At 37.9% G+C, this 13,773-nt stretch overlaps 1 protein-coding gene across 1 annotated transcript; it reads left to right on the top strand.

Annotated features, from left to right (window-relative positions):
- Positions 1–1,306: 1,306 nt before the first annotated feature.
- On the top strand, positions 1,307–13,773 carry nemp2 (nuclear envelope integral membrane protein 2). Its single transcript, XM_017713489.2, has 9 exons — positions 1,307–1,505; positions 3,471–3,577; positions 3,810–4,044; positions 4,810–4,882; positions 6,077–6,170; positions 6,448–6,562; positions 10,336–10,561; positions 11,675–11,863; positions 12,598–13,773. Exons 1-9 carry the CDS (start codon positions 1,400–1,402, stop codon positions 12,929–12,931), a joined length of 1,479 nt encoding a protein of 492 aa, XP_017568978.1. The 5' UTR covers positions 1,307–1,399; the 3' UTR covers positions 12,932–13,773.

The following is a 13,773-nucleotide window of genomic DNA, read 5'->3' on the forward strand; positions in this document are numbered from 1 at the left end:
CAGAGTGTTCGGTGAGCGAGCGAGTGAGAGACAGGAAGAGAGGAAGAGAGAGACAGACAGAGAAAGAGAGAGAGAGTCAGACAGACAATCATAGAGGTTTCATGACGAGATCAAAAATGTTGAGTACAAAGCCTTATGCTAGACTTCCTTTGATGTGTTACCACTGCACACACTGGAAAAAAAACAATAGGAGACAATTGGAGAGCATTGATTAATGGACTCACATTGACAAAATGAGCCTAAATCTGGAAATCTGAGATCATTCAGGCAGCAAGACTAGACAAGCAGGTAGGGAAAGAAGTGTAATCGAGAAACTAGTATATACAAGCATATGTAAAAGTTTGAAGGCATCTGCTCATCAAACATTTCTTCTAGAAGGGTATTAATATAATTTTTGTCCCTCTTTAAAGAGCGAAGATAGTCAGAGACCACTCTGCTTATTAAGCGCTATGACTTGAGCTAAGGCTGTGCCTCTTAGTAGAAATGAATGGTACAACTGTGAACAATTGTGAACACACACACACACACACACACACACACACACACACACACACATATATATATATATATATATATATATATATATATATATTTCTCGCTGTTGTCAGAAGAAACCTCGACCTCGTATCTCCATTTTTGTCGTTTTTCAGTTTTTGACATCATTTGAAAATGCCTGTTACCCTTCACGTTGTGTGTAAATTTCATGACGAAGGGACCAAAAGAAACGGCCCAAAAGGACTTAGAAAGATGTCTGGTTCCATTGACTTACATTAAAAGTAAAGTGTGTTTTTTCCTTCTCCTGTAAAGTTACGAGGTTTTCTTCAGACAACAGCAAGTATTCACTTCGGCGATATACTGTTACCTATATTTGCTTACCGTTATTTACACAATGAAAGATATTTTGGATGTTTTACAGGCTTTGGCAGTACTGCAGTTTAACAGTGTCACACACAGGCTTGAGAATGTGAGATACAGGCTATATTTAACGTTTGTAATGTGGGAGAAAACGTTGTTTATTTTTAAAAACTTCATGGTCCCTGTCCGTTAAACCACTCGTACAGACCCAACTAATCGATTCCACCGAAGCTCAACCGCTTCTTTTGGTGGCGGTATTGGCACAGCTTCACGGAATTTGCTAAATTATATTTTTAAAGGCGCGTTGGTGTGGAGTGACTTAAATTTATCATTACGTAGCAAATGTGTCACTTTAATGACTAGTATTTACTGTTTTGCTGAACGATCCCTCCGACTGTGTTGGTCGCGTCTGTAACATGGCAACGCACTGAATTTGAAAGTGGAAGCTTGCGTTAGCTTAGCCTAGCCTAGCCCAGCTTAGCTTAGGATAACACTCAATGTGCTGCTGCTGCTGCTTTTCTCATGTAAACTAACATTATCTAACATGAAGAAGGCACTTCTGTCTATCCGTCTATCACTGTCACTTCTGTCCATAATTATTATCGTTCTCATCTCACTCGTTGAAGGAAACAGTCGATATTCGTACGCAGGTAAATAAAATATCCGTACCAGATAGCCGTAAAGCTAATGGATTGCTATTCGCCAGCTTCTTATTCAAAGTTTCCCGTTCCACCTTAAATGGTACCGCAGGTACGGCGTGGCGTACGAGTCAGAATAAATATCACTGAAGAGCCAGCGTGTAACCGCGGCACCATTTAAGGTGGAACGGGAAAATTCGAACAGGAAGCTGATTTCAGCTTCGTAGCCAACAACAGCATCAACATGTATATACAAAAAGCAATATTTACGGATTACTAGTAACCACAAAGAAGTAACTAGGGCCTGTTAACAGTGATAAACACATTTGTTAACTAGCTAGCCGTCATATTTGCTACATTAAATTACATAAGCTCTTGTACGAGTGTTGTTAGCTATCTAGCTAATGCTAAAAATAATGCAGTTCCTGCATCTTTCAAACCCAAGGAAAGTTATAGACTAAACAGTATGACCTACTTTACAAGTGGGCAGCTAAGTCAGAAGATTGTAAAATAAAGTAAACTTTTTTTTGTAAAGGCAATTCTAGAGATTCACCTAACCTAGGTTACGTTACTCATGTCCAAAACCATCAGCAGCTGTCAGTGTTGGAGGGAAGGAATCCTGATTTGATTGATTTCTTGTTCTTTCAAGTGTGTTCAGAAGCTATTAAGCTTGGCCAGGTTGGCTATGAATAGGATAAGCAGTTACTGACTGTTGATGTGTGGAAACCGATATATAGGTTAGGTTAAGTGACATTTCAAATAAAGGTAGCTAAAATTCCTTAAACCAGTGCTTCCCAAATCCAGTCCTCTATGCCACCAGCGCTGCACAGTGTTGTTTTCTGCACATGAGTTTATAGCTAATAAGCTTGTGGTAGTTACCACCTCAGCCTTGTACAATTCTTGGTGACTGGCTTAATTAACTGATTGATTGATTCATACTAAATTCAGTGGTGTAGCCAGAGATGGGCAATATGGCAAAATGTAATGTCACAATACGTAGGGAAGTTTTTATGATGCACCATTTCTCACAGTATTTATTTCTTCTGACATCTGATGAAGTAGAACAGATACTTAGTGCTACATTTTCAAAATACTCTAGTAAAAGCTGTGCCTCTTAATAGTGGTATACACTACAATTCAATCAAAAACAATGAATACAGTTACTTGTATTGAACATTTCTTACATTTTCCTGGAGTAATTCTGCTCTCTTTTTAATTAAATGTCATTGGGAAGTGACAATGTTCACTTATACTTAGAAAAGCATATTGTGATATAATTTTTCATGATAATGCAATATTTTCATATTGCCCAGCTTTATGTGTAGCTATGCTCATTATTCAATATTAGGTAGATAGTTCAGCAACAGAACGTGTTGCAGGAGTGTTGATCAAGACTCTGTTCCAGTCAGTAAAGTCAAAGTAAAGAAGACATGAATTTGATCCTAAATCAACACTCCTAATAGAAGCTTTGTGAATATGGGCCCAGATTTTCTTAGGCTGCCTAGTGTCACCAGTAGTGCACCTGTCTGGAACAATTGTCCCCAAGTTAAAGGTAATTTGAATTAATCTATTCTGTGGCTTGCATACGAATGGACTGATTGGATAGAAAGAAATGCCAACATTTGAAAATTCTTGGATACTTTGGACAGACAACCAAAATCTAGTACAGTCCAGGAAAATCCTGGACAGGTGGCAACCCTAGCTAATGGTAAAGGCCTTCTGGAGCAGAATCAGGTGTCCTAGAGTGGGAAAACATGAACCTGTGCAGAACAAGTTGAGGACTGGGGTAAAGGTGGAACAAAGAAAAAGAGTTAAATAGTTCTTATATTCAATGACACTTTGACTTAGCACTGTAGATCATGAGTATAAAATTTGTTAACTAAAGTGTTTTAACGTTTTCTATGAGCAGATACATCGGTATCTACACACTTTCAGGAGTTTGTGCTTCAGCTGTCCTAATGATTCTTCTTCTCACAGATTGCACCTATGTGAAGGGACACTACACCTCTAAGTATTATGGAAGTCGATGTTTTTGTTACACTGCTACAGGAATCAAATGGAAAGACATTTGGTCCACATTCCAGGTACCTACACACAGTTTTACCAGCCAGAACATACAGCCTTATGTTCTTATCTGTACCCAAACGTTAAATAGTCAGTCTGTTAGCTAAACTATAAGTACGATCATTATTACTCCCACTGTAGTTGTTTATAAATGCATTGCTACATGACTTGCATGTAGCATTTCATTGTACATTGCTGCACTTGCCTTAGATGAACGTATGTCCAATGCTGTATGTTTTTTCCAATGTGTAGGTCAGTGTGACAAGTTCTGAGGATGTCTACGTTGTGTACCCCATGGAGGCCAGAAACTGCCATGATCCCTTTAAGAATATTTTAACACTGGCAACATGTATGATTGAACCCTACTGGCCCTCCAGGATACACAAGGAAAAGATGCTGGACATTCCACTTGCTGAAGAGGAAGTTTTCTTCATGACAAAGTCTCCCAGGGCCAGTGCAGAGTACACCCTTCAAGTAGAAGGACAAAGTGAGCAACTGACCATTATCGTTCACATCTGCCCCTTGTGTTCTGTTTTGTATCATATGTGATGTGTGTGTTTGTGCACGCACATTTCATTTCTGGTGTTTAGTGCTCGTATCTTTTGCTGTTAGCATTTTACTACAGTAACATCGAGGTCAGGCTGTGCATGAGTGTATGAGTGCTAATCATTCTTTTTCATTAACTGAAGAGGCAGACCTTTGTTCCATGGGGAAAAAACAAAACTGCATTTAGTTTCACTTTAGCTGGAAAGCCATCAGATTGAAATGCGAGTGTATTGGAGTAATTTGTTTTAAGGATCTCTTTGCGCTTCAGCTAATTAAACGGTATCATTCAAGGAAAAGGAACCCCTCGGCTCTGTCTCACTCCTTTTGGGAGAGATTAAATTCTGCTTGAGAGCTGATGGGAAAACGACACAAAAGGAAGACGAAAAATTAGGCCGTATTACAGAAAATATCTGCCTTTTTGTCTTAAGATTTGACGGGTCAAGAAAAGATTTTTCACAGATATGTATTACAGAAGCAGATCTTTCAGTCCTAACTGAAGTTGTAATGGTGACTAAGCAGATAAGATGACGTTTCAGACTTAGTTTCTGTAATACGGCCTCTGGACAATAACAAAAGATTCACACTAACAACTCCAGTGCAAAGTTCTCTCAGCATGAAGCTTGTTAAATGTGATACACACCAGCTGACACCATTTTGTGTGACTGAATTCAAACAGTAATTCATATTCATCTGTTTTAAATTTCAGGGTTTAACTGGATGCGCTTTTTCCTCTTTGCAAGTGGACTCATGCTTTTCTTTTTTGCTGGAGCTGTGTGTAGGTAAGCAGAATCTGACATTTGTTTTTTTTTGTTTTTTTTCCACATTTAGACAGTGGTGGACGAAGTACACAAATCATGTACTTGAGTTAAAGTACAAATACTCAAGGTAAAATATTACTCCAGTAAAAGTAGAAGTTCCTCCCTTTAGACCTCCACTTCAATAAATGTACAAAAGTATTTGCCTTCAAATGTACAAATGTAGTATTGAAACTAAAAGACTAAAAGATTAATTATGACTATAATGTCCTGTTATCATTTTTGTAACAAGACCTTTGCTTCATTTTAGATGAAAATACTCCAGTGTCACTCTTGATAAAACAGTCTTTTACTAGAATGTCATTAATTAGTGACACTGTCTATTAAAATCATAAGCACAAAACATTGAAGGCAAACAATTGCCATTGGGCATAATCAGGTTGCTCTGAAAACTTTTTGCAAGCAAACAATGTTTCAGTTTAAGATTTATTTGCAACTTATTTACGAGTTTAAGTTTAATAAAAACTGGCTTTAAACTCAGGATCACAAATGAGTATCCTTATATTGATCGGTAGGTCTTTGTTCATAAACTAGCAAAAACAAATTTGCTATAAAATGAAAAAGAAATAGACACACAGTCACGACTGCATATGTGGACATATTTCTATATTGTGCTCTATTTACACAAAATTAGGTTAGTTCATCATTTATGTTGAATAGACTCTCCCAAAATTTTACACGACGTTAAACCGTGTGCTTTCACTGGGTCGGTATGACCAACAGGTCAAAACAAGCTCTAAACAAAGTGACCGCTGTGCCCTGATTGGTGCTCTGGCTTTGCCCTTCTTTCGTTTTAATTTGTTACATTTTTATACACACATAAACCAAAAGGAACGACTGACTTTTCATAATGTAGTGGAGTAAAAAAGTAAGATATTTCACTTTGAAATGGAGTGAAAGTAAAAAGTTGCCCAAAATGGGAATACTTCAGTACAGATGCATAAAAAAAACTACTTAAGTACAGTAACAAATTACATTTACTTTACGTTACTGTCCACTGCATTTAGGATTTTTTTCATCATAGATCCCAAGGTTTCATCTAAATGTTTTTTTTTTTTTATTTTATGTATTTCCTTGAGATATTAAGCTTGTTTGTGGTTGGTGCAAAGTCTCATGTTCTGACCTGTCATTTGCCATCTTACTTTTTTCCCCTTCTAGGAGCTCTTTATTTTTCTACGTCTCAGGGATTTCACTGGGGATGGTCTCCGTTTTAGTTTTTCTGCTTTTGGTCCTGAAAAGCTTTATTCCAAAGGTGAGAAATATGTATATTTTGTATTGATTTTAGTAATCTCAAGTCAAATTTACAGAAAGATCAGACACATGATTGTTTACAAACTTGTGCCATTCATGCTGTCGTCAGTCAGCTAACGTCTGAATACAGTTGTTCTAAAATGACTATGCTGCACCAACTAACTATATTATTATATCAAATGCAGTCTGTTTATAATAAAGTTGTATAGAATTTTGTAGCCACTTGGTGTTGATCTTTTGTTGAGTTGGTTTCATTTTTCCACTTTTGCTCATTACAGCGAGGACTTTTCTTGGTGTTGTTCGGCGCTGGATCTGGCCTTTCCTACCTGGGCATCCAGAAGATGTTGAATGAAGGGGATGACATCATGAGGGTGTATTGGAGAGAAGTCCTAGGTATTTGACACTTTCATCATGTTCTTTCTTCATGCTTTCCTTTTTAGCCACACATAAAACGATGTGCCTTTATCTTTTTCTTATCCCCCGAGGTCCGTTTATTACATTTGTGGGGATTTATGCACTAAAAAAGATTAAAGATTTATTTTACATGTCCCTCACTGTGCCAGTAAGACTGGTAAATGTAAAAGAGCTCTGTTCCCTGTTCCCTGTATTGTGCCTCATTCAGACAGCAGTCTGGGCTGAAACACTCTTTGTAGCTTCAATGTGAATAGGCAGGGCTAAACTGCTGTAGACTATAATAGTTGTTTTTGTTATATTACAGAAACAATGAGCTGGTTATTTTTTAACCTTAGTTTCGATATAGAGACTGAGGAGCAAGGGGTACATTTAAAAACTTTAACATGCCAACCTTTTTGATTCAAAAACCAAGAAAAGTCTGCTTCCTTTATGTGGGCCTTGTACATACATTTTAACCATCTGCAAAGTGCTGTTGTTTGCAAATGCACATTTATGTAATGTTCAGTTTGCTTTATGAAGAAGTCTTTCCATTTCATTTATTTTTTTGGAGAAAATTAAGATTAAATCAGATGTTTGTCAGTTTTGACTATTTTGCTTCCTGCTTCCTGATAGATGGTCTCATATGAAAAGTGGCAGTCAGTAAATACATGCATTCATTATAGGAACAGATTAGGACTGTATCCTACAGTACTGTTGCAAAAGTCAGAGACCACCCTTCATTTGCTTAATTTCCAGCCAAAATGGAAAAAGTTCAAGTTATTCATTTTCTCAGTGTCAGGAAAAAGTAGGAAGCATATATTTAATAGAAAATTACACAGAAGCCTCAAGAACTAAATATATCATTTTTTCAGCACTTAGTGTGTCTAGTATTTGCCTTTATTACAGCTTCCATTCTTTTTGTAAGACTTGCTTTTGGTTTTTCAAAGAAATCTGCAGGGATATTTTTCCACACCTCCAAAATTCAGTCTCAGGAGTTGTTTATAATTTCCCCTTCTTACAATCTCAGCAGCTGCTTTGTTTTATTTGCATTTTTTTTGCATATTTTCTTTTCTCAGTGAGGTTCTTCTTGACAGCCACACATTCTTTCAGAGCCATAGTGTTGAATTGTCTTCTCACAGTGGAAGGATGGACAGACACACTTGTGGATTTTTTCAGATTTGAAACAAGAGTGGAGCTTGATTTTCTCCTCTCGTTCAAAAATGAAGGCTTTTAAGTGCTGTTTATCTGATGTTAGGAGTTGCATTTTCTTTGTAATTTTTCAAAAAAATTGGAACTCTTGTTTTGGAAACTCCTAAATAAGAGCTCCAGATGTTCACTTTCTTTCCTTTGAGTTTTCCCTTCTTTTACAAGTAGATTATCTTATAAGTTCCTCAAAAACACCTGGAAAAAGGAGAAAAAGTTGTAATTGATGGCTGTTTTAACTGTACATAAAGTAAGTAAAGAGTGTTTTCACAGCATTATACATGCTGCAAAACTGGCTTCTTGGTTGCTGTTAAGAAAACGAGAGCAGTGTAGAACCAAAGATTACTGAAAAGAAAAAGGTGGGTGAAGCCATGATATGAATGCTCATGGTCTCAGACCTCTGTTCAGTGTTTGATGAAAACCTGTTGAACACAGGGCCAACTCCTAAAACATGTGCAGGGCTATAATTACTGTTTGTCTTAGTTATGAATCCATAAGGATCATCAGACAGTTTCACTTGAAACATTGAGGTGAATAGTTGGTGAACTAGTTTCAGGTGAAAAGGTGCGCCACGCCTCTTGCCTAAGCAGCAGTTTTCCACAGCCTGAGGACTGAAGCTCTCTGTACCGCAGTAACAGCTGGTACATGTCTCAGGTATCATTGTCTGATACAAAGAGGAAACGCTAAACCTTTGCGCCAACAGCCATTGTTTGCTACAGTATATAGGTGGGACTGTGTAAAAAAAACTCACAGAAATCACAGAATTATTTCTAATATCACAGAAATAAAAAATAAAATCGCATGAACAAACATAGATAAAGAGGACAGTGGTTGTTAAGGTCACTCAGTGGATTTATGGATCAAAATTCATTCCTTTAGAGTTCAGACATCTAAAATCAGCAGGGTTCAAATAAAATCAAATGTTATACATTTGCTTTCTCTCTCGGTACATAATGCCATTTTACCTACAAATGATTAAGTAATTGTATGTAAAGATTTCTAATACACTATTTAAACAAGTCTTATCCACAGTAAATTATTGCATAATTGGTCAGGCAGAATTTCCCAAATCAACATTACACAGTAACAAGCTGGAGCCTTTTGGCATTTACCTTTTCTGTTCTACATCCTGGCTTAGTTAGTGTCATAATACGAGGCCAAGTGTTTGAATACTGGAGTGACTGCCTCTTGACTGCTCAATAGACTCTATTCTCCGCCAAATCAATTTGCCTGTTTTTAAAGCTCTCACTGGGTTCGCATCAGTATGTAAATGGTGAGAACCACAGGCATATTAGGATTAAGAGAGAGACACAGAGCAGTGCTGCGGAACATTGATTTCTATGCTTGGAACAAAAAGGCTCTGGGAGGATTACAGCATAAATGTCTCTTTTTCCTTTTCTTCTTCATTTCTACTACTGGAACACAGCAAATGCTCTCTAGTCTTCCTCTGTGTGTTAGCTACTGCATGAAGAGAAAACATTTGATTATTTGTTTGTTTCAACGCGAGAGAAGCATATCTACACAGACTGTCCTAATCATTCTGGTGCTTGCTACTGTTAATCCTCTGAGATGCCTGTGCCTATGAAAAACACTATTCCAAGATAAAGTACAGAGAATCCTGTCTCATTACACATGGAAACGTTATAGCTTTGTTATTTTTTTTTACCTTTGCAAAAATCAGAAACTACCCTTCATTTATTTGATTTCCAGTCAAAAATGATCAAAAGTGAATCATTTTTGAGAATATATTTCTGAGGAGGTCAGATATAAATAATGTAGTTAGAGAGAATGTAGAAAAAAATGGACTCCTAAGAACCGTAAAGACCTAGTAGACCTCAAAAACTCGCCATCAGATAAACAAACTTAAACCTTTCATCTTAAAGAGACAGAATAAAATCAAATTCCATTCTGGCTTCAGATCTAAAAAAAAATCCTCAGGTGTTTCTGTCCATCTTTCCACTGTGAGAAGACAATTCAACACTATGAGTCTGAAAAGATGTGTAGCTGTCAAGAAACCTCACTGTGAAAGAAAAACAAAGTAGCTTCCGAGTCCAGACCTCAGCATCACTTTAAGAGCACAAAATGCAAACAACTTCTAAGACTGAACTTTGGAAGTGTGAAAAATATCCCTGCAGATTTCTTTTAGATTTTGAAAAACTGAATGAACATGTCCTGAAAAGAATGTAAGCTGTAAGGAAGGCAAAGTGTGCACAGTAAATACTGAAAATTTGATTTTATATTTAGTTGTTGAGCTTTCTGTATAATTGTGGGTTGTTTTTTTTTTTTTTTTGCGAAGCTGAAAAAAAAGAATACATTGTACTTAATGGCTGTTTTGACTGGACATAAATTGTTGACTACATTTTTTTCAGCTACACGAACCTTTGTAAAGCCTGAATATTTAATATTTTTCTTAAAACTGTATGTATGTGTATATAATGCTGAATCTAACAAAAAATCATTTTCAGTTTTTAGTTACAACAGTGGAGAATGAATGAGAACTCTGTGTGCATTCATACTGTTATAAATACTAGGCATCAGTCTGACCCTACATGTGCTCTACTTTCCCACAGGGTACCTGCTTGTGTCAGGCCTTGTCAGTTTTATTTTCTGCTACAGACATGGTCCAATTACCAACAGGCGCACACTAAACCTGATGACCTGGGGTCTGCAGGCTGTAGCCATGGTGGTGGCCTGCCACGGGATCACCTATGCCCCTCTTTCCTGGATGCTACTAACCGTGCTGCTGTGCTATAAGATTGTGCCTCTGGTGTGGGCCATACTGCTGGGGATATGGAGGTACTGAGATTTTGAGTCCATTATGAAAAAAATGTCCTCTACATTGTCAGTGGTTACTGGTCTTGCTTTATTCCAATTGTCATCACACCCAGAGGCAGAATTTGTTTGAGGAAACTCACAAAAGAAGTGTTTTCCTCATTTTCCTGACTCATAGGTAGGAACTTAAGCAGACACTTAACCGTTTTCTTGTAGCCCTAGAACAACTGGATTTATAAGTATGGGCCCAACGTCCAACATGCCTGCAGCAGCTGTGCTTCAGTGGCTGTTGGTTACAGTAGATCATAATTGCTGCAAATGGCAGTTTTTAACTATAAAAATGGATTTGAACAAGGCAGAGACTTCAGCAGAAATGGGTACCGCTGAGCAGATGCCTATTTTCTTGGCTAAGTATAGTAAGTCTACAGTGAAGAACGCAGAGTACTTGGCAAAGGTGTTTTGCCACCAGAAATAGAGCAAAAACAGAGCGTGCAGTGACCCTGAGGACTATGATTGGAAACCACTTTGTCAGAGGACTGGACCTTTTAATGTTGTCATTAAAGGTCTAGATTTGAGGATGTCTACTCTGAATTATGGAGTAAATTTAACTTTGAGGCAAGATCCCTATGAGCAGAATTAACAAAAAATGAAGGTAACACTTCATGTGAACCCTGTTACATAACATGGACCATTGTGCCATAAACGAGTCATGGTACGTGTCCCATGCTGTCATAAATTGTTATGACAGATTTGCTCAGTAATATTACTACAGTATTAATGGTAATTATTATGACAGATGCCATATTGTATAGTTTTATAACAGCATGTCACATGCAGAGAGGTAGCTATCTTGGCATCAAACATTGTCATAATGTCATGACAATTAATGGCAATGGTCACATGATGCTGTTATATCACTGGATATAATCTGTCATAAGTCCTGACAATGTGTATCTGCCATGACATGTTTATGACAGTTATCAGTGTTATGAAAATGAATTACAAAGTCACATAAGAAAATCTATAAGGTTTCCATTTCCAAGCTAATTAATTCATTTAATCTAGGTGAAAATTTAAATATAATCCCAATATCCTGCTTAGTGTCTGTTAATTAAGCATTTGCTTTTCTATCCCCAGACAGATATGTTGGCTGCTGGGTCTCTTCCGGGGCAGGAGGCACCTGAAAACCAGGCTGCTGACGGAGGAGGAGTATAGGGAGCAAGGGGAGAGACACACTAAAGCTGCTTTAGAGGAATTGAGGAAATACTGCAACAATCCTGGCTTCCCTGCATGGGACACCGTACTAAAACTCCGGTCTCCACAAGGGTAACAGACTATTTAAAGATATATTTACATTACTGCAGTTGTAAGTTCAGATGGAAGTAACAGCGTGCAGTCTTTACCTGCGCATGAACGGTTGTGCAAGGAAGCGTGGCAGGGTTCAGTCCAGGACTTGGACTAGAGTCATTTTTTTTTGGTGACTCGTGACTAGAATTGGACTCAACTACTAATGACTTGTACTTAGACTCAACTTGACTTGACCTTGAGGTTTACTAAGCAGACTACAGCACTTGTGTGGTTTTGATTCTGATACATTTTAAGACTACATTCATATTACAAGCTTGAATTTATTTTTTAGTTTTTATAGACCAGATTCAGTCTTACTGCTTTGGCAGCCCACTATTGCGTTTGTAAGTGACCCATATATGTCATTAGTGTGAACGCATCTAGCTATGCCCTAAAAAGACCTGTACGCTCACAATTTGTCATCAAATTAGCCACTGCTGACATGCTGCCCACACTGGATGATAACTACAGTGATACACACAGGCGCAATGAAGTGTGATAGGGGGAAAAATGAATTCTGATCTAGGGGTGAAACGATACATTAGTGACCTCGTGATGGCGCAGTGCAAAACTGATAATGTGCATTGTGGTAAATGGATGTTCTATTACTTATGCCATCTAATGCAATTTCACTGAACATCAATCAAATCCTTCCAGCACTCTTTCAGCTCTTTTGACCAGCTGTTCTTTACATTGTCTACACACACATACAGGTTTGCTGAGTTCTTGCGCAGTGGATCCCATGTCACTGCCACTGAGCAGCAAAGCTATGAGCAGCAGAGCCATGAGCAGCACTTCGGTTTGGTAGAGGAGTATGACGAAGACGCACTCTTGAACTCGGCCAAGCCATCGCCCACATTGGAAGACCTCAGCGAGAATGCGCTACATTCATACTCACACAGTCCTCCAACTCCTAGCCCCTTCAATTCCCTTCCTGCCCTGCCCAGCCCACCTGTCTATGGAGGGCCAATCTGCCCGTACCCCCCTACTCCCTTCACCCCACTACCACAACTTCCTTTCACAGAAGATGACGACGAGCCCTTCTGACAGAAAACAGACTTGAACACAAAATCCTTTTACACTTTTTCATTGAAGTGATTACTGGATCACTCTGTAGGATAAAACACATGAGAAGAGTGTTTCTCTCAGAAGAACAGCTATTGTATATTAGGAATGTACTGTCAGGCAGTGTTTTTCCCTTTTCATCAAGAGACTCTCTGGGATTTTGGCTTTTCAGCAGCGACTTCATGCTTGATTTCTTACTTTTAGCCCTGAGATGTATAGACATAAGGTCTCAATTGGGTTGGAAACACTGCTGTTTTGTATAAATGTTAATAACGGCTCGAATGTTTACTGTACTTGTCTGGAGAGCGTCAGAATCATGAGGCCGTTTTTTATTATTCAGGGAAATACTGCCCTCCAGTGTCTGCCTGTGGAATAACCACTCAAACGAAGCCACACTCCCATCAACAGTGCATTGTGGACTAGATTGAACGATTTGGGGAAAATATCAAGTTGTGATTTTTTCTAACCAATATTCTCATTGCAGTTTAAATCTGATTACTGTCTATATATATTAAGCTCTGGGCCTTTTTTGCCAAAATGACCAGCATATTCATTTTTCAGACTTTGAATGCTGAATGTTATGAGCCAGACTTCTAGTTCACAGACTTCGTTATTAGATTAGTTTATTAGGCTCAATTTCTCCACATAAAACTTAAAATAAGTGTAAATAATGTTGTATATAATTAAAACTGCAGTTATTACTCTGCATTTTTTCAAGTTGCAATTTTGATATGACAATTATTAATTGTTCAGCTCTAGTGTAAACAAATTGTCTGCCCTCCTTTGTTTAGTTATATATGCTTCTTACCATAAACTGTAATCTC

Source organism: Pygocentrus nattereri, chromosome 6, assembly GCF_015220715.1.
Source record: "Pygocentrus nattereri isolate fPygNat1 chromosome 6, fPygNat1.pri, whole genome shotgun sequence".
In the NCBI taxonomy this organism is placed as follows: domain Eukaryota; kingdom Metazoa; phylum Chordata; class Actinopteri; order Characiformes; family Serrasalmidae; genus Pygocentrus; species Pygocentrus nattereri.

Excerpts from the sequence above, each read along its gene's own strand:
- nemp2 (XM_017713489.2), top strand. The coding sequence starts at position 1,400 with ATGAAGAAGGCACTTCTGTCTATCCGTCTATCACTGTCACTTCTGTCC. Across the intron at positions 4,883-6,076 it reads TTTGCTGGAGCTGTGTGTAG|GAGCTCTTTATTTTTCTACG; the intron begins GTAAGCAGAATC and ends TTCCCCTTCTAG. Across the intron at positions 10,562-11,674 it reads ATACTGCTGGGGATATGGAG|ACAGATATGTTGGCTGCTGG; the intron begins GTACTGAGATTT and ends TTCTATCCCCAG.